General features: G+C 34.2%; 4 protein-coding genes and 1 pseudogene across 6 annotated transcripts; 3 read left to right on the top strand and 2 right to left on the bottom strand.

The window, feature by feature from the left end:
- Nucleotides 1-3,490: 3,490 nt before the first annotated feature.
- On the bottom strand, nucleotides 3,491-6,973 carry LOC133286389 (alkaline ceramidase-like). Of its 2 annotated transcripts, none has more exons than XM_061483797.1 (3): nucleotides 6,851-6,973; nucleotides 5,580-5,895; nucleotides 3,491-4,328 (listed from the first exon to the last, which is right to left on the bottom strand). In XM_061483797.1, exons 2-3 carry the CDS (start codon nucleotides 5,831-5,833, stop codon nucleotides 3,815-3,817), a joined length of 768 nt encoding a protein of 255 aa, XP_061339781.1. In that variant the 5' UTR covers nucleotides 5,834-5,895; nucleotides 6,851-6,973; the 3' UTR covers nucleotides 3,491-3,814. The 2 variants fall into 2 exon arrangements, with proteins under 2 accessions (XP_061339781.1, XP_061339782.1); XM_061483798.1 differs by having other exon boundaries at nucleotides 6,846-6,958.
- Nucleotides 6,338-10,110, bottom strand: LOC133286404 (uncharacterized). Its single transcript, XM_061483818.1, has 2 exons — nucleotides 9,406-10,110; nucleotides 6,338-6,388 (listed from the first exon to the last, which is right to left on the bottom strand). Exons 1-2 carry the CDS (start codon nucleotides 10,108-10,110, stop codon nucleotides 6,338-6,340), a joined length of 756 nt encoding a protein of 251 aa, XP_061339802.1.
- Nucleotides 10,111-11,206: 1,096 nt separating this feature from the next.
- On the top strand, nucleotides 11,207-14,253 carry LOC133286390 (uncharacterized; annotated as a pseudogene).
- A 1,807-nt stretch (nucleotides 14,254-16,060) lies between these two features.
- On the top strand, nucleotides 16,061-19,082 carry LOC133286399 (mediator of RNA polymerase II transcription subunit 11-like). Of its 2 annotated transcripts, none has more exons than XM_061483809.1 (5): nucleotides 16,061-16,147; nucleotides 17,157-17,230; nucleotides 17,842-17,928; nucleotides 18,020-18,136; nucleotides 18,648-19,082. In XM_061483809.1, the coding sequence occupies exons 3-5, from the start codon at nucleotides 17,875-17,877 to the stop codon at nucleotides 18,822-18,824; spliced, it is 348 nt and encodes a 115-aa protein (XP_061339793.1). In that variant the 5' UTR covers nucleotides 16,061-16,147; nucleotides 17,157-17,230; nucleotides 17,842-17,874; the 3' UTR covers nucleotides 18,825-19,082. The 2 variants fall into 2 exon arrangements, with proteins under 2 accessions (XP_061339793.1, XP_061339794.1); XM_061483810.1 differs by having other exon boundaries at nucleotides 17,157-17,287.
- Nucleotides 19,083-19,959: 877 nt separating this feature from the next.
- Nucleotides 19,960-24,112, top strand: LOC133286398 (probable carboxylesterase SOBER1-like). The gene is made up of 6 exons (XM_061483808.1): nucleotides 19,960-20,261; nucleotides 21,257-21,309; nucleotides 22,640-22,763; nucleotides 22,891-23,015; nucleotides 23,660-23,767; nucleotides 23,855-24,112. Exons 1-6 carry the CDS (start codon nucleotides 19,994-19,996, stop codon nucleotides 23,942-23,944), a joined length of 768 nt encoding a protein of 255 aa, XP_061339792.1. The 5' UTR covers nucleotides 19,960-19,993; the 3' UTR covers nucleotides 23,945-24,112.
- The last annotated feature ends 980 nt before the right edge of the window (nucleotides 24,113-25,092 follow it).

The raw sequence follows: 25,092 nt of genomic DNA, 5'->3' as shown, positions 1-25,092 counted from the left end.
AATTAATCCTCCAGTGAGGTTCTGCACCCAAATTGTAAGTGTATTTAGTTTTTTTTTTTTTTCTTAAAACTTTATTCTATGGGTGATTGAGCCATACATTTCCATTAAATTTCACCCCTTTTCTCCAGATTATCTATAGTGATAAACTTGGAAGACACAAACGGTTAAAGGATTAAGAAAGTCACTATCCCTGGAATCCCATTACATAGCACAGCAATATGAATGCAAGAGCAAGCCTGCTTCAAAATCTGGAAGAGACAGAGACATAAGGAAGAGTATCCACTGCTAGTCTGATAAAAGGCTCCTCAGCAGAATCAAATGAATTTTCTCTGCAGTTAGGTCCCATTAATGAGAAAATTGAGTCTTCACTATTATAAGGCTTTTTTTGCTCCTCTTCTGAGCATAATGAGGCTTCATTGCAATAAGGCTCTTCCGGTGAGTAAAGTATGACAATGTGAGGAAGTTTAAAGCTCACCTTCTTGTGTGATTTCCCACTCAAGCTTCTGGAAATCGATGATGAACAATTTGACATTCCTTCACTTTCTACATGATTACGATACATGGGTCTGTCCAAGCACAAACTGTCTTTGGCTTCACCTATCAGAGACCTACGAAGTTGACTTGCACAAGGGTGCACTTTTTTCTTAGATTGCTTAAATGCACAGTGTTCACCTCTTATTAGGTAGTCTGGCTTCAAGCCAGGAGGAGAAGCTAATATCCAATCTTGTAAAGTCAATTTCTTAGCCATGTGAATCTTCTTCTTTGGTGTCTCCATCTCTATCTTTCTTTTCACACACTCTGGTTTAATAAACTCCTTGAATGATGATGATCGTGACCTGCCATCTCTACCCCCACGAGGTGATTCAGATATTTGGTCTGATATTGGGTGTCTAGGAACACAGAGTTTAGCACCCATTATACTATAAGAAATCAGAAGAATGAATATGAAAGAGAAGTCAAGGGGGAGAACATAATGACATCTTTTGGGGTTTATAAAGGGATTCTCAGACGGAGAGGCCTAGAGGAAGAATTGGATATTATCAGTGTTGTAATTTTCTAAGTACTCCAAATTTGACTTCATTTTCTTATGGTTTCATATCTTATTTTGGTGCTTAGGATTGCCATATGAGGACAACAGAAACGTTAGTTCCTATTATTTATCTTCAGGATTTCAAGAAGACATAGTTTATATGCTGACACCTCATCCAAGGAGTTTGATAAAATCTAAATTTGTACAAATTTGGTGGTAATAATGATGGTGGAAAATCACAAAAGGACAAAATTACCAACAAGAAATGGGTGATTCATTTCTCATGTCATGATTTCCACATATGAAATGACCTTTATCAGTCAATATATTTCCTCCACCTTTCCTATTATGAAGTTCCGTTTAGAGTTTTTGTCTTTATTCTTTGACATTGCTGGATAACCTAGATTTTAATCCCTCTTTCTCATTCTTAGAGGCATATTATTTTCAGTTTTATAATGATAAATTGTAGCTTGCAATTGCAAACGTCATGCATCGTTCTCAATGGGTATTAACTATTAACTAATAAGTCCAAGGAAGGTTCTTCTATAACAAATCATAAATAACTGCTACACCACTAATTATTCAACATTAATTAAGCAACCTAGGTTCATGAATAAAAAGCAGGATATATCACTAATTCGTTGGCTTCAGTATGATCCTAATCCACTGTTTAAGGCAGAGTCTCACAATTTCTGTATTCCTCGTTGGGTTAGTACATGACAATTAGCTGACTTTAAAGCGAAACAATATCTGGTTTACACACAACCCCCCTAAATTAGATTCAAGGAACAATGCATTGCTAAAAAGTTTGGGTTATAAGCAATATTGTTACCAATATGACTTTTTAGAAAATTGTAGTTTCAGTCGAGTAAGAAAATTTAAGCACAGCCTTTTTGAAGTATATAAATATGATAAAAATGTGAGCAACACGATGTCATAAAATAAAAGAGTAGAGAATTGTGATATAGAAATAATATTACTCTAATCCCAGAGAGCTAATGAGCTGACGCTTCTCCAGTCACTAACAAATTGTTAACATTTGTACATTCTAGAAACTAATAGCAGGCAAGTAATTGCAAAAATACTATTAAGGTGGTTAGAGAATGATATAAATTATTAAAAAGTTCTTACCTACTAGCTTAAGATTTTTGATTGAATTAGTTTTTTACATGATATCAGAGCCTCGGTGTCACGGGTTTGATTCTCAAACTCCCCCACTTTTTCTTGTGAAACTTCTTAGTACAGGTACGTTAGACTTATGGATCATCCACCCTTCAAGTTCATTGAGCGTGTTAGAGAATGATATAAACCATTAAAAAGCTTTCACCTACTAGCTTAAGTTTTCGGGTTAAATTAATTCTTTACAAAAGATCTCTGTTGGTGTGCCTTGAGTAAACGACGTTACTGCCCTTTTGTATTTTCCCTCAACTCTTTGCAAGCTTGTAACTTACAGTTAATTAAGGATATCAAATCAAATTGCGCCGTCTTCTTAAAATTTAAAAGGTTTTGCGAATTAAAAATGTCCTATGTCAGACTAAGCTTGGCTTCTCTATTAGCAAGGAGGAAGGCTTCTCCCGTTGTGCTTTGATATCTCAAACTATATTATTCATTTTGCAGTCTTAGTCAGTTAGCTTTCCTCGCCTGGCAGAACCAATTTTTTTGAAATTGCATTGTGTTTTCAGTTGAAATTATTTTTTATCAGGTATATGTTTATTTCATCATATACTTTATTTTGAAAAAAAATAAAAATTATCGATAGTTCTATTCATTTCAGATTCTGTTTAACCTAACATTCGAAGAACAAGAAGCTCTGTAAGAGGCTTGGGAAAATGTTGCAAGAGGTGATTCAAAAGCTTTGTTAGTTCCAAGCTCATGCGTATTATCCATTCACTCTCTACTCTATTCCTTCATTTATGACGGGAATGAAAAAGATACTTTGTACATTTAAAAAAAAATTCTCCTCTACCAAACGTTCCCTTAAAATAATTTCGGGAGCTGTCAAGTTGTATGCATTGTATCTTCCCATTGATATAGATGCTTAACAACGAGGGAAAAAAATACTTCCAGGAATTAAGTTAAGCAATTTCCTCTTACCTATTCCATTATAATAACTGGTAAATATCTTTTTTCTGCTATCAAATGTAGCAAATATTATTGAAGGAAATGCAGGATATAACTTTTGAAGAAATTTTAGGATGGGATACAATCTCTGGTTAACAATAGTCCCTCTGAATATGTAATGTCTCACGTTCTTTCTTCAGAATGAAGACATAAAGTTCTTTTACCACTTCTGCACTCAATGCGTAGATGTATTAAAAAATGCGTAGATATATAATCATCATTGCGTAGATATGCACTTTCTATAGGAAAAATCCGCAGTGAAAAGCAACAGCAAACACTCTATGACATTAAAAACCGCTCCAAAAACAAGTTAGTAATATACCAAAAAATAAACCCGAATCGAGTTACACAAGACATTACAAGTAGAATTGTGAGGATTGATTTCACTGGGGAACCCAACAACATCCGGCACAGCAAAATTAAGTTTTTGGTTGTCATAACAATTTTAAATCCAAGAAAGGTCCAGGCTCAAGAAAGTATCGATGGGATAAATATTGTACATGTCCTACTTCCAGAGCAGATATGTAAATAATCAATCATCATTTTTAAGCCAATCTAAACCACAAAAGCAAAAAATCTAAGGACACAGATGGTTTACTAACATATTATCCCGCCAAAATATATCATGACAAAGAAGCTTCTTTCTTTTTCCACGAATTTCTGTCACTGGCTTTTTGGTTTCTCAATCTTCACATAGGGTAAAACACCCATTAAAAGAACAACTTTTGGAGACCACCCAAGCTGTTGAGCACGGCAAAACATCAAAAATGTGTTTCCGAAGTAGATATTGAAGCCTATGCAGACATGCCACATAGCATGACCCTGTGGGTTAACAGGCCAACTGGATATCTCCTTGCAGAACACTCGATCAGAGAGCCAAAACAAACTGCCTAGAACAAGAGTAGCTACAAATAGCTTTGCGAGCCTCTTGGCAGAAACATCTTTAGTGTACATATAATACTTGTACATTCTCGGAATGCAGAGGAGACAGAGAATGACATAATGCACTTTGAAGACAATACCAAAACGGAACACATAATGGGCAATGGCAAAAACAGCACCATACACAAAGAGGAAGATGGGCATTGTACTGCGGTAGTGCCAATCTGGAGAGTAGAGGATGTACATATACAGCAGCACCTCCCATACCATAGGAGTTTCATCGCTTTGCTGTTGCCTAAATTAAAGCGCAACATCTGAACAATAAATAGTCATCCAAAACAAACGGACATTGAATTATTGATGAACAAACTATATAATCAAACCTTCCCATTTTTATAGGGGACACAAACCTAGAAACCTAACAGTACTTATTCAGCAGAAGAAAAATGTCACTGAAGAGGATTAATTCTTAGAGAACAGTCATGCAATTATAAGCATAAGAATCATTAGTCCCTAAAACAACTACATATCACACGTACACTCATTTAAATCACAACTTTCTCCATCCCTCATTCTAACCCTTGTTTTATCTATAAAATAAATTAAGAAACTAACTATTCATTCTACTGTCCAGAATTCAACACTTAATGCATCTAAAGAAAGATCATGATCTTAAGGATTGTAATTAAAGAAAGATCACGATCTTAAGGATTGTAATTATTACGCCAGTAGCAAAGTGGTTCAACAGTCAAACATGACCATAAGTTATTTTATAGCCACAACATCATATTGAGCATTCCAGTGCAAACCCCATCGGAAAGTATATCCTTTCTCCGACCAACAAAGAAGGGTAAAATTTTATCCAAAGATTAAACTACACAAATATTTGGGAAAAATAGAGATAAAACGATATTAAAAATTAGCCACCTAATTTAAAAGCATAAGTGGCTTGTGTTATAATAACTAGACTTGTGCTTGAACTGGAGTCTTTTAATTATTTTTTAAAATTTTGTTTAATTATTTCCACCCTCTCTTATTTATGTCTTTGTATCCCACTTTCTCTTTTTATCTCTCCACATGTTAAAATGGACGGTCACAAATCCTTCAAAAGCGGGATTGGTGAGCTAACAGTATTTACAAATTTCATTGATTTCTTCAAAAATAATTAATAATAAAAAGGAGACACAGAGGGGGGGTATTATAGAATATAGATAAACTTTAGTTGCTTGAGATAAAATAGTATGCATGAGTGAGATAGAATGAATAAAAATGTGATTTTTTGTAGGTTCAGAGCAAAGCAACACTTATAATATGAAAATAAACTGAACCAACATATGCATATGCATGTGGCTAGAGTATGGTGATATATCCCTTGCAAACATATTAAATCTGAATTCTTCAATTATGTGACAAACAGTTCTAAAAAAACGCCCAACTCATTTTGTATCATGCAAAGTAACTTGAAATAAAATAGAACCAATCACAAAAGCAAACATAAATTTATATAAACTAACACAAAAATAAAATGATGGTGATCAAAACTTACACAAGTTGCAGTGTGGCATGGTACAACATGCTTCCAATGGCAAGTGTCATATTTGATATGTGAAGAACACTAAATCTTTTCTCAAATCGTTGACTCAATGCATTTATAAGACCAATCAGAGCCAAAAGAATTGTCGGAATATTGGATATTGTGTTATAAAATTCTGCAATGTAAGGCGAATGTGCAAAATTTTGTTCACAACACTCTTTGGTGCATGTGACTGGACCCCAGAAGCTAGATATAGTTTCTGCCATTCTCCTCTACAGCCTGATGATCTCTTTTATCTGTATTTTGGAGCTGCAGAGTTCAAAATATTCTGCAAACAATGTAGCAAGATGCCAAAATCAAATGAATCTCATAACTGGTCTATAGGGATAGAAGCAATTAAGGCAAGCAGTTATCATAGATCGAGTACATGGAACATGTTTATTCACAATGAAAGCATGACAGATCTATTAAGTCAACATAACATGTAAAAAAACATAGAAAAGCGTATTCAGAATATCAGTAGAAAACCTACATAAGGAACTATATTTTGATCAGTATCTTAAAACAATAACTATGTAGATAAAAAATCAACTGAAAAACCCCTCACAATGGAAACTAGAGCAGATATTAAATTTATATTACACGCATACACACCTGAAGAGATATTCAATTTTTAAATAGCACAGAGCTAAGGCATGCACCCTTCACTACAGACAATATGTTAAATCCCAAACGAAAAAGAAAAAAATTGTCAATGCAATTGATGAAATTCAAATGGACCGATAACGTTTCAATTCCATAACAGCCAGCGACGGTGAACTCTGCAATGTCCAATAAACCCTAACAAGCCTAAATCAAATAGGCTCAAAACGGAAACGAGAAGGAAATGAGAAAGAAAGAAAGAAAAAAAAGGCTCTGAAATAGTAATGTTGTTTCCATTATCTCAAGGCAAAAAAAAAATATAGGATATGGAATGCAGAGGGGGCAAGATTTGTTCCTCCCGATGATGCAGAGCGAACCTGCGAGCGATCAAACCTTAAAGTAAGAACCGCAAGCTTCTGCAATTAAGAGCGGCAAGTCGAACATTGATTGGGGGAGGGTCTTGGAGCGTTTCGAGTTCCAAGGTTAAAAGGTGAAGCGAATAATTAGGTCTAGGGTTAGGAAAATTGGCAGAGAGAAAGCAGAAACAGAAGGATGAGGCATTAATATTTGGTGATAGTTTGGAATGTAAAGGGAAGCATTGAGGGAATGAAGTGAGAAGGGAAGAGTAAATCAAACCTTACCTGAATGTGACTCGACTCACTCGGCCGCGAATGCCAGAAAAATCAAATCAGAAATTCAAAAGCCACGACCCAAAACCCATTGGAACGATCGCAACTTGAGTGTCCGTCCGTGCCAATGCCATGCCCTATTTTAAAATACAATATATAATTATAATTTTAAATATAATTTAGCTCGGGTCGGTAATCTGGTCCAGCCCACAATTCCATCACGCGGGTCAAATATAGGCTGAAATCTAAGGGATCGTTTGGTAGAGGAGACATTTTTTTTTATCAGAGAAATATAATTACTTCTATATGGTGAAAAATGAACTTTGGTAGAAAAATTAAAAAAAAATATTATTTGGTTGGCCAAAATTTTACCGAAAAAATTAGATAGAATTTTGTAAGTTTATGTTTGGTTGAAGGTAAAATATAAATGGAAAAATATGGTTAAATTACCACAACAACCCTTGACTAAAATAAAATGGGAAAATATGGTTTTAGTTTGTTGCAGTTTTCTCAAACATCAAAGTCATTTTGGTTTCCTTGCTTGCAATCTTTTTTGAATTTCCCTATCTATCAGCAAATACCAGGTGATATTATTCAACAGTATTTTTTACACACAAAAAGTAAATACTAGGCAAATGAGTTTCCTAGCAAAAATTTTTAAAACATGATACCAAACATGGACATCCAAAAATACCATTTCTATTTATTTATCTATCCTTAACAAAATCTTCTACCAAACACACCTTAAAACACTGCACTGCTCATCTATACGACTATACTCTTTTCCATTTCCCTCCTTCTAACCCAAAATAATAAGGGCTCGTTTGATGAACATGATAAGATAAGTGTAGGATATGATATGATATGAGACTGATAAGCATATATCATGTATTGTGTTTGATGAGCACCTGATTAGCAATCTGATAAGATTAAGTAGAAGGAGAACTGAGAAAGAAAAAACAAATATAATGCAATAAATATAAATATATTGGGTAGCGTATACCAATATTGGGTATTCAATATTGGTATCATATCCCATTTAAATCCTAACCCAGCTCTCCCAATAGGATAAAAAATCATGTATTGGATAGGATAAAATAAGACAATAGGATATGTTAATCATATCCTATTGACCCACCAAAGAAAAGATAAAAGTAAGATATGATAAATTATTTTATCCTATTTTCTTTATGAGGTGTTCCAACAGACCGTAAAATAATAATAATAATAATAACAATGTAACACAATTTTTTCAGTTGTATTAGTATAAATTTGAGCTTGCCATTAATTCTGGATGTTTGACAACTTTTAAGAATCAGATGCTTAGATGCAGAAGGGTGGGTTTTTTTTTGGTGAAATTATGGGGTGATTAAATTTAATATTTTAGTTTTCAATCGAATTAAATTAATTTGACATTAAAATAATTAACGTTTAACATTTCTAGTTCAATTTTTTTTTCTCATTCTTCTTTTCTATATCTGGAAATTATAGGGAGAGAAAGTGAGAGATTTTTTTTAATTTAATTTTTAAATAAAAAATATTATTTTAACTAAAATGACTATTATTTAAAAGGATAAACATTTTTGTTTAGCTTTATAATTCTGGCTTGGTAAAAGTAAATGTAAAAACTGTTTCCTAATTTAACTTGAAGTTTTAGTCTGATGTATTTTATCAATATATTAAAGGATTAAAGACTTCTTATATAAAAATAATTTTTTCTCCTACACATAATAAACATGTAGGTCCTACTAATTTTTTTTTCCCTCTTCTCTTTTCAATTGGACCCATATATATTTATTATGTGTATAGGAAAATATTGTTTTTATGTAACATGAAAAAGTCTTTAACCCTATATTAATTTAGGTACAGTCTAATGTAGATCGGCTTATATCCATTTATATCCCCATCTATGTACCGCGAAGAAATTTGCAAGTTATATATAACTAGTGAATTACCCGTGCCGATGCACGGGAAAAAAATTGGTTTGTTTGGCATGGTGGGTCGGTCCTCCGGGCCGAACTCATTTTGTTAATATTTCAAAGGTCTCAGACAGTCATTTTTTTAAATAACAAAACAGTCATTCATTGTTACATTAAAAATAGAAAAGAAAATAGATAATAAAGGTCATATCTTTGAAGATAGATAAGGAAAAGTGACGCGAATAAACAGTCATTTTTTTTGTCTTTACCTGTACCATACAACGAAGTTATATCTTTGAAGAAAGAACCCAATATACTATAGCAGTGTTTGAAATACTTCCTTGTAAACTATATTAAGGGTACTATTCGTAACGCAGCCATTTTCATCAAGTATCAATATCTTCAATCCATGCTTACTCTTTACTCTAGACAGTGCCACATATAATTGCTCATGAGTGAAGACAAGCTTAGGGAGATAAATTGCAACATGTGAAAGTGATTATCCTTGACTCTTGTTGATAGTCATGGCAAACGATACAATCAGGGTGAATTATCTTCTTTGGAAATTTATAGGAAATGTATGACTCGATGGGCTCATCGTCATTCTAGGGATTAACACAGTTTCCCTATATTGCTTCCTGTAAGTACAATTGCCTCAACAACATGATTCCCTAATTCTGTAATAAGCAATCTCGTGCCATTGCATAAACCTCTCGACTGATCAATATTTCTTAATAGCATTACTGGAACTTTAACTTTCAAGATTAATTTATTATCATGAATCCCTGAGCATGATAATGTATTTAAGATCTCAGGGGTGATTTCATCATCCTCAACAGAGGAAGTCCCACCTTGCTTAAGAATTTTATCCGAATTCAAAAAAGTCCTTTCTTCACCAGGAATCATAGACATTAGGTGCTCGTTTAGCATAGCAACATCGGACAATTTAGGAGTTAGAATAACACGTTCTTTAAAGAAGGTTTGATCCAAAATATTATCCAAGAGATTCGGATAAACAAAATTAACCATATCCGACAGCGGATCTTCCGATTCTCTAATCAACAATTCATCTGGAATTGTTATAATAGATTCTCCATCAACATCATCTCCAAGATTACCATCCCCAACTTTAAGTAGCCACTTAGAAAATTCTTTTATTTCCTCTAAATTGTGAGCGCTACTTCCAGAATTAAGACGCATGTTCTTGGTCAAAGTTAATAAATGACAATGAGACCATAGATGAGAAGAATTGATGGTTGCATAAACTATATCTTGTCTGCTGCCATGAGGAATGACAGGTAATATTTGCCGAAAGTCACCTCCTAGAACAACAATTTTTCCACCAAATGACATATCAACACAACTTGGGGTATAACATTAAAATTCTGCACAATAATAATATCCTTAATCGCGCAACTCAGGAAAAAAAAACCGTGTGTGATTTTTTAAAGAATTCAATCAAAATATGACTTTCAATTTTTTGATTAATTTAAAAAGTTTAATTAATGTTCTAGGATGAATTAAAATAATTTTTTGTCATATAACAATTATTCTCATATGACCTCATCATGGCGGAACACGCGCTTTAGTTTTAGGGAAACATAAATCTTGTGTTCTGGAGAAAGTTATCTTGTGATGTAATCTTGTATCAATTTTTTTTTATTTTTTTTTTTTAAATTATAAACTCCACATATTTGTCTCAACCACATGAGACTCCTATCTTTAATAATATGAGATTAGTAAATCTCTTAGTTTTAATATTTATCATTGCACGGAAATCAAGATAAATATTTATTATTGCATATAATTGATAGACTTAACACACTATGATAAGTTGATAACAGTATTTATTGTTAATGCACAGTTTGACTGCGCTTGTTGATGTAATGTAACTACGTTAATAGAAACCAATACCAATATATGTTCTAGTAATATCTTCCTTCAAACGCAATTTGGCAAACTGAACCTGGACGCTTCTGGCAGTTGGGTTCAGCGAAAAACGTCGTGATTTTTTTTTTTCGTGATTTGGACTACATTCATGCAGCAATGAGTTACTATTGTTTTTTTAAAATGATCTAATTATTACGCGTTTTTATTTAATATAATTGTAAAGAGATATGATATTGTTATTATCCATTGACCAGTTCTAATTTAATTTTCTAAAAATCTTTTTTTTTCTTAAATTTAATATCTTATATTTATTTTTATTTTTATATAGTTATAATTTTTTATATTTAATAATTTCAAAATAAATATGAAGAATTATAAATACCGTTGCTACAAGTACCAACAAACTGCCATCCATACATCTCCACCGTTGCTACAAGTACAAGTCAAGCCGTGTTGTAGGACGCAGTTTTTGTGTCGTCATTCTTACTCCATTTTCGTCTCATCCTCCTTTATATAAACACCATTTCACCATTATAGGCCCACCCACCATGTCATTCGTTTCCTCAATCCTCACAACATTAGTAAACTAAAAGCTGAGCCTTTAGTTTATATATATAGACATACATGATTCAGCAGCTCTTCATTCTCTTTCAGAAGAAAGGCAAAAGAGAATATATAGAGGGAATTAGGCATATATCATGGCAAGGGTACTTCCGGTGAGGTTTGAGAGGGTAGCAGCGGCCTTTGACGCTGACGTGGCACGTGCAAGGGTCTGTGATAGCAGCGGGAGCGAGCACTCGCTGGAGATTAGCTCAACTGATTTATCAGATCTTGTGAAATCGTTCATGGAGAAGAATGAGAGAGGAGGAGGAGGAGAAGGAGAAGGAGAAGATGTGATTGTTGTTCATGATTATAAGGATCGCTAAAAGGACGAAGAAGAAAAGATGGAGTTATTGTTGGAGGGGTTATTCGCTGAGGAGGAAAATGGTGGTGGGGATGCCAAAGAAAAGATTAGGAGAGAGGCTGAACTTGCATGGAAGCTTGTTGGGGACAAACGCCTCTTAATGTCTCGCTTGCGGGAGAGAGGTTTTGATGCTGGTCAGTACTACTAGTCCTCTTTCATTTGTTATACCTATCATTTTCAACCATCCTACCTAGTTGTTGTTCATATTTACTTTCTTTTTTACGCCAAATTATAAATTAATTCAACAATTTAATTTGTTAACTTTGTCTCGGACTCTCGGTGCATGTTTTTTCATACTTTTTAAAAAAAATTCTCTGAAGAAGTTTAAAAAATCATTATATTTATATATATATATATATATATTTATATATATATATATTTATATATATATGGATATTCATCAACCGATTTAAACCGCGGTGACCAAACTGAAAAATTGAAAACAAAAAAAAATCACAAATTTTAATTGGATTTGATCGGTTTTCGGATTAATAGATGAAAATCGATCCAATATATTAATTTTCCTCTATCTACTTGGATCTTTTCCCAATCATATGTCAAAAATTTCTAAACCCAAGACTTATTAACCTATCAATTAAATCCAATAAAAAATCTAGTCACATCTCATTAACAAAATTTCATCTATGTATAGCTTCATATCTCATTATCCAAAAAAAAAATATATATATTATATTATCGGTTTACTGATGCTTTTTTATTTTAAAAAAACAATTTACGAAGCCAATATATACAAAAGATGTTATTTGCACAATAATAATGAAATAAATTTTAGGATTTTCAAAAAACTGAAAACCGCTCCAATCCAAACCAAAAAAACTGGATTGGATTGGATCGGATTTGAAAAAAATTCAAACTTAATAGATGTATATGATCAAACCGAAGGGATTGGATCAAATAATTTTTGCTTTCAAAATCGATCCAATCTAGATCGCGAATACCCCTATATATATATATATATATCAGGGGTGACAAATTCGTTTGGGGTTTTGACAAAAACTTATACGAAAGAATGGGTGTAGTGTATTATATTTTTGTATTCAGTTTCACACATTAGAAAGTGGTTGCATAGAATAAAATGGTTCCTACCTGTTTATTACTCCTCTCTACGTCGTTTAGTATTATGGAATATGGATGGAAAGAAATGAAGGAAGCTGATTGGAAAGAAGAAAAACGGAAGAGGGAAGTAAAGAATTTGAGAAGTTTTGCTTCTCTTGAAAAGGAAATATGATTCTCTTTATCTGATTGAAATTTTTTAAAAATACAAATATACATAAATATATATTAAATTACTTTATTGTTTTTATTCGATAAAATTTATTTATATGGAGAGGGATAAAATGGAGAGTAAAATAATGATACCCACAAAAATATATTGTTTTCCATAGGGGGAGAGATGTGAAAATGTCAAATTGTTTTTGTCTGGCAACCTTTCTCTTTACATACCAAAAAAGCCTTTTATTAATTGATACCATTCCGACCTGTTCGTTTGAATTGAGGGGAGAAAGTGTTGTCAGTCGTGAACAGCCCACAGATATATATTTTTCTCTATGGAATAGCCCCACATAACAATTTTTTTAACTTTATGGGAATCTTAAATGGAATATCCACATATTCTTGTCCAAATAGCTTATGGAAGTTGCCATCGGTTAAGTTCATGTGATATGATGATATACCGCACTATCTTATCCTGCGTGATCTTTTCAGCTTCTTTCCTTTATTGGAAATAGTAAAGCCGGCGTAGCAAAAGCCTAAAAGCAGAACTATATATCGTAATCGTGGACCCTTTAATGTGTGCTATTTATTGTATTTTTGTTTTCTTTCAAATTATGGGTCTTCTTTTGATGATTTTCTTACTTTTTATGCACAGGGCTTTGCAAATCTAAGTGGGGGAAAAATAGAACATTCCCAGCTGGTGACTATGAGTACATCGATGTGAATTTTGCTGGAAATCGGTACATTGTTGAAATTTTCCTTGTTTCAGAATTCGAAATAGCTCGTCCCACAAATCAATATTCTTCCTTGCTAGATGTTTTCCCTTCAGTATTTGTTGGTAAAGTTGAAGAGCTCAAGCGGGTTGTGAGGCTGATGTGCACTGCAATTAAGGGCTCTATGATAAGCATGGATCTCCATATACCTCCATGGAGAAGAAATGGTTACATGCACGCCAAGTGGTTTAGTTCTTACAAGAGAACAACTAATGAAGTTGCAACTAGAAAGGCATCATCTCCTTTGTCTCATCGAGCTTTTCCCAATAAAAGATCCATCGGATTTGAAGCAATTAGACCCATGAAACCATACAATTGCAGAGATGTTCATGGTAGTAAAACAGCTTTCAGAGTTGGCCATTTAGCTGCTGCGTTTGCTGCAGATGGCCTTGGGGTGCACTTGTAGTCATATTGATGCTACATGTGCATAGAAGTGTTTTTTTTTTGTTGTTGTTGTTGTTGATAAGTGATTGTGTCAAGTGCCTTAGCTCAAGGCATAAAAAGTGCTTCAGAGCAAAAAATTTCTGTTAATGTTCTGGCGTAATTTTACCTTTTGAGTAGGAATAGAAAGCACATATGGTAGCATATTTTTCTTTATTCGAGATAATAAATAATGAAAATCAGTGTAAATGACGGTGGCAATGAATTGATCGAGCCTTGAAATATGCAGAGTTGCTAAAATTTCGGTCTCCAGCTTGCTTTGCCGAACTAATGGTTCAACAAAGTAAATTATTTCTATATGCAACAAAGCCACCATAAAAATCACCTCTAGCATCTCACACAATAAAAATGTGTATTTCAACTTAATTTATTTTATCGTTGCGGGATAAAGGGAATGAAGTAAAACTCTCCCACGAGACAATTATGAATTAGATAGTGCTATATGACAGATCAAATTGCTCATCCAGAAAGCAAAGCAGTGAGTGGACAATTTCTACATTATCATGATATCTTTGTTACTGAAATACTTTATTTAAATGATTAGAGTTTGAAGTAACCGATGGATTCCATCGTCAAAAGGTCGAACAATATCGACTTGGTCGCTACTGGGTGAATAGATTATTGATTAAATCAATTAAAATAAATTTATATAAAGATATGTAATAAACATATAAATATACTAACATAATGTGATTCAGTGGTTTAACTTTTTACATTTCTTTCTACTTCAACCATGAAAGATACAACCCGTCGGGTTGGTCAAATTTTAATACCACTGGACAATGTTTTCAATTTAACCCTACCTTTGTAGAAATTAGCTAAAGCTTGTACTTATTACATTGATAATAATTAGATTTTAAAATCCGAGTGAAGGAGAATTAATAGTGAAAACTAACATATTTCGTTTTCCATTTAACATGATCATAAAATCCTAACTATAAAGATGATTCTCTCACATGTTAAATAAAATGGGAAGATCTATCTTCCCATCATCATAGAGATTAGAAAGTCGAACAATGCGAGAACACGGGCCGAGGTTTTCGCTTTATACATTGATCATAAAAAATGTAGATCTTAAAATTCGATTGAGGGAGAAATTAATATTGAAAACATATAGTATATTTCGTTTTTCATTCGGAAAGCTCAAGCCTCGTACCATAGTTAGGATAAAAGGAAAAAGGCCTGTTTAAACCATGGTTTTGAAATTTCAGAAAACCAAACACGCTATGTGAGAACTTCCAGCAAACACCAAATAGTCATATTGTTATCAAATTTCTAAATACACCTCCTGTTTTGTTTCAGAAATTAAATGCAACAAAAAATGAAACGTTTTTCTTATTTCCCTTTCTTTCTTTAGACTCACTCTTGGGATGATAATATGGCAACTACAATAAAATTCGCATATGAATATGTTGGTCAGCACCGTTAGAAGCAAGCTGCTGGAAAATCAAATCAGATTGCCTGTAAGATGACCATTCAGAGAATTAAAAGTGTTTGATGTCGGAGAAGGGTCTCTGAAAAAGCAAAATCTTATAGCATTTCCCTCTTCTCCCCTTCTCCTCGCAAACCCCAAAAGAGGGAAACAAATAAAAATTCAAACTTTCGAAGGGACAGACACAAAAACAAAACAATGAAAATGTTAGAAGCTCGGTAAGCAGATACAAAGACCAGAACCAAATATTCAATCCCCAAATGCTCACGAAGTGAGGAAGAAACCCTAACCCTAAAAAAAAATGGGGCTAATGAAAGTGCATAGCTCCTCGTATTTATAATCTCTGTACTCTCAGCACCGAAGAAAGATCACGACCGTTTATAGCTGCCATTTTCAGCCCGCGGGACAGACCTTTAAGCCCCATTTTCGGCCCTCATGTGATTGGGCTAATTTTGACCCTCTTCACTTTTGGGCTAAGATGGGTTTAACCGCGGGCCAGCCCCGTTCCCTTTTTTTTTTTTTTTTGTATCGAAACCCGCGTTCTTCTTCTTCCCGATTTTCATACCTCTTCTCATTTCTTCATTCTTCACATAGTCTCGTTCGATACCTCTTCTGATTTCTTCTTTGTTCTCCTCCTTCTTCTTCTTCTTTTCAAAGGTATGGTTTCGGTTCTTCTTCTCCTCGTTCAGGTTTATACTTGTCGCCTGTCACATACATGGTTTTAATAATGAGATTCCAACAGCAAAAGCACCACCCCTTACTGATCAATCACATTGTTTTTGTGTTTCCTTTACTGTGTCTACTGTTAATCGTTTCTAGATGCTTGTTCTCTGTTTTGGTTTTTTTTTTTTCTGCTGTTGTTTTAATTTATTTTAGTTGAAATCTTGGTATTAGTTTAATTAGCTTTAGTTTAACCTTCGGGTATTTTCCTTTCTCTTCTTCACGATGGAAAAATGCTCAGCAAACACAAAATTCCCCTTTTCCTCAATAACCGAACTTACATAGCCTAGAAAGGAGACCCACTTTAAAGTCTTGAATTGGTGAGCCTCTTAGTTTTCCCGAACAATCAGAGATGAGAGATCCCCTTCTCACTTTTAGTTTCGTTAATCCTTGGTTTTCAAGGCTGGGTAGGAATTGAAGAAGGGACATCAACTCCTCCTTTGCTGAACACTAGGTAAGTGAAAAAGAAATGGAATTCAACCCCTCCATCTTTCCATCTCTTTTAGGACTCTATAATTTAATGAAGCCAGTGGTTGGGAAGGGAAAGCCATGCATGTTTGTTTGAATTAAGCGAATAGATTGAAACCCACAAACAAGTTGCATGTGGTCCAAAACTTGTTAGTATCAAGTCTCTCCTTCCCTATATTTTTTCTAACTCTATAATATCATAATGCAGAAAGAAAATGGGGGGCTGTTCCACAGAGTCCAAAGCTGCCACTTTAAATTGAGGCACCATTCGATTCCCAAATTTCTTCCTTGACCAGAGATAATTTAATAGACAAAGAGACTTGAACTAGAGTAGTTGACTTATGATTAAGTGCTTCATTTGCATATGCCATGTAATTATGAATATTCTGCACTCATTGATAGAAAAATTGAGTACTCTTTCTCTTGCACTGTATTAATAAATATCTTAGATTCCTAATTTCAAACTCAAAATATGCAGGTAGCAGCTGTCATTTGGTCCTAATCGAATTGCGGTGGATTTGGCACAGTTCTTACTTCTTAGCAAATCAAAAGGTCAGTGGATGAGTTAGAGATATAGAGCAATAAAGTTGGAGGTCACAGTCAGTGTAGGTAAAAGTGCCATATATCTCAACAAGGAATTAATCATATATATATTTTGAATTCCAAAGGAAAGTAATGGGGGCAGAACCACACTCCTTATTATCCAGATGGCTTTGTCTTTATATTTATATTCTTAAAAGCTTAATATTTGAAGACTTCATATTTGGTTATTATGCATTCAATTATATGGCAACATGGTTTATTTTATCCCATTGATTGCTTGTTTTGGAGGATTACATACAGATTTATTGTTCTTTCCATTTACTGTCTCCCCTCATTATATTTGATTATGGAGCGTAGAAGTTGGGAGTGGTAGATGGATCAGGGATGAGGTTTTGGTGATGTCTGTTTGGTCTTGTCAGAATTTTATTTAATGACAAATGATTACTTCATATGGATTTTTGGCCTGCGGCTGGCCCTAACCCGTGGGGCTATGTAGGTTTTTGGCCCATACGGGCTTTTTAGCCCTGCTGGCCTTTTGTGTGGGCTAGGGCCTAACGGGGCGGGTTGGTCCGTTTTGACGACTCTACTGTTTTTTTCCTAATCAATAATTTATTATACAGACTTGAATTAGAGAACACAAGGAAGTAACGTCCATGGATTCACAGGGCCAGACAACTTCTTTGCAGCGACTTCAGAATGTGGAAAAGGTAATATTTTGAAAGCACTTAGAAGCAATCTCATAGGTGTGACAGAACATCACAGTTTGTTTTGATTGATTTATTTCCTGGTCATGTGTAGAGAATCGTTAAGGTTCTGGAGCTTGCAGGAGGAGTCATGGATGAGCTTGCAAGCCCTGTTGGACCTAGGAAAGATGTGGTCCAAAATCACTGCCTTGAATTCATGCAATTAATCAAGGTCCTTTTCTCTCTGAAATAGATTTATTGTTTTGTCTATACAAGTATACTAACTTACTAAGAGGGTGGAATATGTGTTCAATTCACAAAAAGGAACACACTAGCAGAAGTGCTCTATTATAACTACACATTAAAGTGGTTTCAAATATTAACATTATATAACAATGAACACAAGTCATTGCATAACAATAATATCTTACGAACTTTTCACTAATCTTGCTCTAACATCTCCTATATAAATTGCAACCAGCATTTCTCTGAGCTAGAATCTGAACTCTAAATCTGTAATATGCCCATGCATGGACGTCTTCAATCACAGCATTCAAAAATCCAAACTAATCTCAACAACTGTAAGATCTGACCATTGACATTTAAAGTTGCTTCAGCCGTATCTGTTCATCAAACTTTTTACCTTTTCGCTTTTAGCGTGTATATTCAGTACTTATTAAGAGTTTGAGTGCTGTAATTTTGTAATGTACTTTAATTCCATTTTTGTTTTTTAAATCTTTCAGGACATCCAGGTGGCATTGCGTGATGAAATCAAAAGTGCTTGTGAGTATCGTCCATTTGAGAAATGTGACTACGGTCCAAGATTAACCAATGAGATTTGTTTCAAGAAAGTGGAATTTGTTATGTCACAGTTGGATGCAATGAAACAAACTATTGATGAGTATCATGTGTCAGTCTGAATTTAGTTCCTTGTAGAAGCTTGGGTTATCTCCTGGTTTAAAATTCACTTATTCGGGGTTGCTTGTTACTAGAGGAGTTGGGTTGTGTTTTGGATAGGGTAATAATTATCTTTATAGAGATAGGAAACTGATGTTTTTATTTGGATGATTATATTTGGGCCTTGAAAATTCAAAATGTTTTTATATAGATTTCAAGTGAAGATTCAGTTTTGCACTCCCCCTGCCCCCCCTCTCTCTCAATGTAAGGTATGATTTTTTTTGTTTATGGACTCTTCGGACAACTAGCATGAGTGTCTGCCTTGAACATCCAAATGCAAAGAAGTTTGTGGAGTTTCGGTTACAGATAAATATAAACCCCCCACCACCCCCATAAGGCCTGATTCTTTTCCATCTCACACATTTTTATAGTTTTGTTTAACACGTTTGAAATTAAAACACTACAATAATAAGGAGGAATTTTTATGATTACCAATTAATTTTTTTTTAAGAAAAGATAATTATATTTTTATTAATTTAAGTGTTACCTAAAATATCATAGATCACTTTAAATAATAAAAACATTATCATATAATATTAAAATTTAATCCTAAAATATTACAAGCTGCCTTGTAAAGCTTTGAAATCACAGACTTTTTAAAATATACTTGTGGCATAATCATATAGTTATTATTATATATTTTTTTTGGAGGGAGACGCCCACTCTATTTTACTGCTTAAGTCATATTTTACCTGAGAAAAGCCCCTAATAGGTCACCTTATCTATGTACACTCTTACTGCTTAAGTGTGAGGTAAAATTATATATATATATATATATATATATATATAATTTCAGTTGAAATGACTACATTTTAAACCAAACCAATCAAATAATATTATAAACTAAATAGATTGACTTTTTTCTTTAAATCAATCTACTTCAATATAAATAATTTTATTTTAAGAATGTGTTTAATTTGGATTTTAATAGAAATGATCTTAACAAATACTTTTTTTTTAAATAAATATTAAAAATTATTTTTTGTTTAATACTGATATTTTTAAAAATATTATAAAACAAAATAATTTTATTTAGGCGATAAAATGAGAAGGCTTTTAAAATACAAATCTCAAACCCCTCACAATTGGTAGAATTGATTCTAGTTGTAGTTGATGCCATGGACGATTTGAGATGAAGGTGATAAAGCCCACTGTTGTGATTGCAATCACACTAAGCAGCGTCTTTCTGTTTCTTCTTTTGTTCCCAGAAAAGCCGTCGTCTAGAGAATCTGAGTCGATGCCATTGCCCCCCATGGCTCGAAGCTTTATTCTGTGGCTTCACGGTTTGGGTGACTCTGGCCCTGCCAACGAACCCATCAAGACCTTATTCACTTCTTCCCAATTCAGAAACACCAATTGGTCCTTCCCTTCTGCCCCTTCCGCCCCTGTCACTTGCAATTGTATGTCTATTCTATTCATCACATCACTCTATTAATTGCTTTCATGGTTTAAACTATGTCCCTATGCTTGCCTTTTTTTTTCTTTCTAAACTAAATATTGAATAGGACTGTTCAATTTCATTTGACATTTTATCTCATGCTGTTCTTAGATCAGCAATGTTGTGCACAAAATTGAACTCCAACTGTTATGGCTGCCCTTTGTCCGTCAGAATAATTTACTTGTTCAATGTCAAAAGAGATTATATGATTAGAAGTCAGGTCAAGTCTCAATCACAATGGATGTCCAAACATTTACCCAATTGGACAGTATTATGATAGGAGGTGTTTAGGGGATGTTAGCATACACTAGTTCAAGGAACTATTTGGCCATCATTAATTAGAACTTCTGAGGGAGGGTCCTTGTTTCATGTTGCTTGTATAGGTTTATGCTGATCTCTCCTCCTATTCCTCCCTTGTTTAGTCTTGAATTTTCTGCTCGGTATCTTTAATAGTACATCCAATTAAATTTTTAAGGGAAAATGTTTGTCATTTTAAGTGAAACTAGTGTGTTTTGGTAATTTTTTACCTTCTCTCTTCTCTGTAGTACTCTCTTTCTCTTTCCTCCTAATTTTGTGGAGGAAAGAAAATATAAAAAACCATCAAATACTTTTCTTTCACTTAAAACGAAACAAAGTTATATTCTTTAAAATGACAAACATTTTCCCCAATTTTAAATAGCATATTAAAATCATCTAAGGCTGAAAGATTACGAATTCGAATTTGGGAAACAATCTCTTTGCATATATGCAAGGGTAAGATTGCATACAAGTATTGTCCTCATTCCACCATCGATAGTCGGAATTTAATGGGGTGTGGTTTAAATATTAACATCATTTAAGATTGCATTTGTTGGCAACATGATAGGCTTACAATCTCGTTTTGGTTTACAGCCAATGCCATGAAAATGCCATATGCTCTCCCACTTTAATATTATATTGATTTGCTTCTTCTTGTAGATGGTTCTATAATGCCTTCATGGTTTGACATTCTTGAGATTCCTGTGACAGCTGTAAGTTTAGTCCTCCTTTGTCCTTTTGATGATTTCTTTTATTAGTGCGGTCTTTTCTGGATATTAATGCTGTATGATCAACCTTTTAAGGGAAAATAATAAACGATATGGCAAACTATAGCTATCCTTATTTTTAGAATGCTTGGGGCTTTTATATCTCCCTTTTCCACATTTTCTGTGCTGCACAGTGCCGTCAGAGTATAAATTGGAGTATGTATGCTACATTCAGTTAAGTTATAATTGTTTTTTGTCACAAAATGAGAGCAACAGGGTTCAAATGTCCACTTGACAGTGAGCATCATAGTTATCAAATGCGGATTGCGGCATATCGCAGCCAACCCCGAAAAACGCTATAGCGTTATAGCGAGTTGCGATTGCGGAAATAGCGGAATAGATATATGACAGAAATAATGGAGAAAAAAAACATTTTTTAAAGGCAGAGATAGCAGAAGTGACAGAGAGAGACGCAGATAGACTAAAAAACCCTTAAATTTTTTCTGTTACACATTTAAATTTAGGATAAAATTGACATTTTGCCTTATGACAGCAATATGGCCGCAAATGCGATCGCAATGGCGGCTATTGCGTTACCCTTTGTGTTTTTATCATCGTGGTGTTAACTGTGGACCAATTAAGAATCACGAGATCTGCAGAGTGCTCTTCTGTGATAGCCTTAATAATGATTTGTTTACTAATACCGCAAATGTACTGACAATAAACTGAATTCTCATTATTTTTGTCAGCTTCCTCAAGTGAAATATTACTTAATCTGATGAAAATCTTCTGGACTAGGCAACACAGTATCGGCCCAAACTAGGAACTGCCTTCTTTGTCAGATATACATTTATAATTTTTATATTGATAGTCAGAATTGTTGACGGTTGATCATAGTTATGCTTACAGCCTTTAATCTGATCAGATATAATATTCTTTTGAAAAAAAATTCTCCTTATTTGGTCCTCATTTAATTGTTAATTCCTGTGCAACGTAAGCTACACCCTTCTCTTATATATGGTGCACCTGTGTGCCTCCTTTTCTTAATCATGTGACAGGCAAACACTTGGGTGATTATGACCATGATCAATTTTCTCTAATAAATTTTCTTGAAAGCATCATATGTGGCCATATCTTTTGAATGTCAAGTAACAAGCTTAACGGTCTTTTTTTTCCTTTTCATTTTTTAGACTTTCAGTTCAATTACTTTGATTAACTAAAAAGCTTGGTATAACGGCTGAGCAACTTGAGTCATACAATTACTTTTATCCTGTTCAGGATGGTGCTATTGATCTAATCAATTTATGTTGGAAAACGTTTTGCTTATATTTGTCAGGATTCTCCAAAAGACGAGAGTAGTTTGCTTAATGCTGTTCGAAATGTGCATGCTACTATAGACAAGGAAATAGCTGCAGGCATAAACCCTAACAACGTGTTTATCTGTGGATTCAGTCAAGGAGGTCTGTCTTTTATTTCCCATGTCTATATGAGTCTGTCTGTGCATGTGTGTATATCTCTCCCTTCCTACCAATTCCATAATAGAAAAGCAGATATATAAACATCTTGGTAAGTGACATTGTTTTGCAGGTGCCTTGACCTTGGCTAGTGTTCTACTGTACCCTAAAACTTTAGGTGGAGGTGCAGTCTTTAGTGGCTGGGTTCCATTTAATTCGTCATCTATCATAGAACAAATTACACCGGAGGCAAAGAGGGTAATTATCTTCAGGAATATTATATGCCATCTTAATTTGTTTTTCTCTCGTCATTCCTTTTTGTCAAGTTTGGTCTTAGCTATACTTTGTCCATTTCGTTCAAGAGTAATTGTGTTCATTTTGGATGGGAGAGGAAACAACATGGTTGCCGACAACCAATTTGGTTATGTACTAATTGCCTCTGGATCAAATGTTTACATGGAAATATTGAGTTTGACCTTTTGGAACAAAGATATTTGCTATATGTCCCAACAAAAGTACACCGACCCAATGGAGAAAACCACATCTGTGGCTTAAATACAGATTGGATTTTATTTTTATCCAGAGTCAAGCATGGATCCAGCTATGCTGCTTTTCCTCATCGGGGCCTGTGTTGTTGTGGACATACAATTTTCCTTGGAACAATGACACTTTACAATCTTTAAATGCTTATGTCATTAGAATTAAATCATATGAGCCATGAGTCCGACACTAGAATAACTTAGTATCAGTTGATGGGGTATTTTTAATTTGTAAAGACATTATTGCCTGTACTAATAATATTTGACTCAACTGAATTTTGCGGTACGCAGTTATAATCTGTTTTATTTTCTTGACCTTATATATATATATATATATATATATATATATATATATATATACAGACACCCATATTATGGTCCCATGGGCTAGTTGATAGGACAGTATTGTTCGAGGCCGGACAAGCAGGTCCCCCCTTCCTTAAACAAGTTAGCGTTGGATGTGAGTTTAAGGTGAAGTTCTAGTTTTTCAACAATTCAATTATTTATCCAATGACCCCTTCTGTCCATCATCGCTATTGACATTTGTTGTTTTTGCAGGCTTATCCTGGTCTTGGCCACTCGATAAACAGCGAGGAGCTGCGGCATCTCGAGTCCTGGATCAAGTCACGCCTAAGTAGTTCTTCCTAATAGTTATTTCAGCCTATATCGTATACTTAACAACTCAATAATTTGCATGTATGGACCCCTTGATCAGTTGACCCATTTGCATTTTATTATTGCTCTTGCTGATGTTTAACAGGAATCGAAATCGTTAGCTTTTACCGCCCCCGCCCCCCCTGCGTCGCTTTCTCTCTCCCTGTCACACAGAAAATCTATAACTTTGTGCTCTCTTTCGGTCTTGGTATATGGAATAATTCACTTTAAGTTATAGATTTCTGCTTTTTACTTAATTATTATTTATGAAATCACAAGTAATAATGATGACGGGTCATGATTGAGGATAGATAATCTGAGTTGAAATTTGGTATAAATGTAGGCAGTTAGAACTTTTCTGACTTTAGAGTATGAATGGACGGTGAATAATTAACTCAAATTCACCAGAAAATTGTGATGCCATGTGGTAAAAATAATAAAAGTGTAAATGCGATTCCCTGATGCCTATTTCCATTTTGAGCTATAGAAACAACCACACACGGAAAAAAGCATATAATGTTTACTCACTGCATACAGTGGCCAAATGATTTTTCCCTCGAGTAGTTACTATAGTTGTACAGCATATTTTCTGCGTCTTCTTTTTGGTGGGACCAATTCATACGCCAATTGTATCGTTATTGGTTGGACCAGTTTATCTTGAAAAGTCCCCGGAATCTAGGATTAACTGAAAAGCTTATGACCCTTGATTCACGCACTATTTTAAAACCCCTTGGAACTTCATCTTTCTTAAGCGAAGATTTGTAACATAGAGGATATATTATCTAACCCATTAATCAAAACCAAAGAGCCCACTTTTACAATATACTATGTACCAATGTACCATTGGTGAGTACAGCGTGCAGAACCTAATTTCCAATTTATCTCGTAGCCTTATCTACTTTCCTCTCTTATACGAACGTTGTTCCTAGTGGGATTTCGTTACCTTTCTTCATTTGCTGTTTTTTCTGTTGTTTCGGCCAACGCCAATTGGGTTTCAAGATTGTGGCCAATAGATATTGATTGGGTCATTGGGGGGATCGCTTTTTTGGATAATGAAGACAGATGAAGAACCTGACACATATCAAAGCATCTAAATTTTTAACGTCAGAAGTGCATCTTATGGCAATAATGTTGCAAGCATC

The sequence above is a fragment of the Gastrolobium bilobum genome, unplaced genomic scaffold (assembly GCF_033153095.1).
Source record: "Gastrolobium bilobum isolate Gb01-03AN ecotype WA unplaced genomic scaffold, APGP_CSIRO_Gbil_v1 utg16135, whole genome shotgun sequence".
Lineage (NCBI taxonomy): Eukaryota > Viridiplantae > Streptophyta > Magnoliopsida > Fabales > Fabaceae > Gastrolobium > Gastrolobium bilobum.
The sequence above is the reverse complement of the archived record's forward strand: the minus strand, read 5'-3'. Positions and strand labels throughout refer to the sequence as shown.

What these genes read in the sequence shown, in the direction of transcription:
- LOC133286389 (XM_061483797.1), bottom strand. Translation starts at nt 5,833, where the DNA reads ATGGCAGAAACTATATCTAGCTTCTGGGGTCCAGTCACATGCACCAAA. An exon ending in CATGCCACACTGCAACTTGT is followed by an intron (nt 4,329 to 5,579) that starts GTAAGTTTTGAT and finishes GCTTTAATTTAG; the next exon opens with GCAACAGCAAAGCGATGAAA.
- LOC133286404 (XM_061483818.1), bottom strand. Translation starts at nt 10,110, where the DNA reads ATGTCATTTGGTGGAAAAATTGTTGTTCTAGGAGGTGACTTTCGGCAA. An exon ending in ATCATGTTGTTGAGGCAATT is followed by an intron (nt 6,389 to 9,405) that starts GTACTTACAGGA and finishes TGGACATTGCAG; the next exon opens with AGTTCACCGTCGCTGGCTGT.
- LOC133286399 (XM_061483809.1), top strand. Translation starts at nt 17,875, where the DNA reads ATGGATTCACAGGGCCAGACAACTTCTTTGCAGCGACTTCAGAATGTG. An exon ending in GACTTCAGAATGTGGAAAAG is followed by an intron (nt 17,929 to 18,019) that starts GTAATATTTTGA and finishes GGTCATGTGTAG; the next exon opens with AGAATCGTTAAGGTTCTGGA. An exon ending in AATTCATGCAATTAATCAAG is followed by an intron (nt 18,137 to 18,647) that starts GTCCTTTTCTCT and finishes TAAATCTTTCAG; the next exon opens with GACATCCAGGTGGCATTGCG.
- LOC133286398 (XM_061483808.1), top strand. Translation starts at nt 19,994, where the DNA reads ATGAAGGTGATAAAGCCCACTGTTGTGATTGCAATCACACTAAGCAGC. An exon ending in CGCCCCTGTCACTTGCAATT is followed by an intron (nt 20,262 to 21,256) that starts GTATGTCTATTC and finishes TTCTTCTTGTAG; the next exon opens with ATGGTTCTATAATGCCTTCA. An exon ending in CTGTGGATTCAGTCAAGGAG is followed by an intron (nt 22,764 to 22,890) that starts GTCTGTCTTTTA and finishes ATTGTTTTGCAG; the next exon opens with GTGCCTTGACCTTGGCTAGT.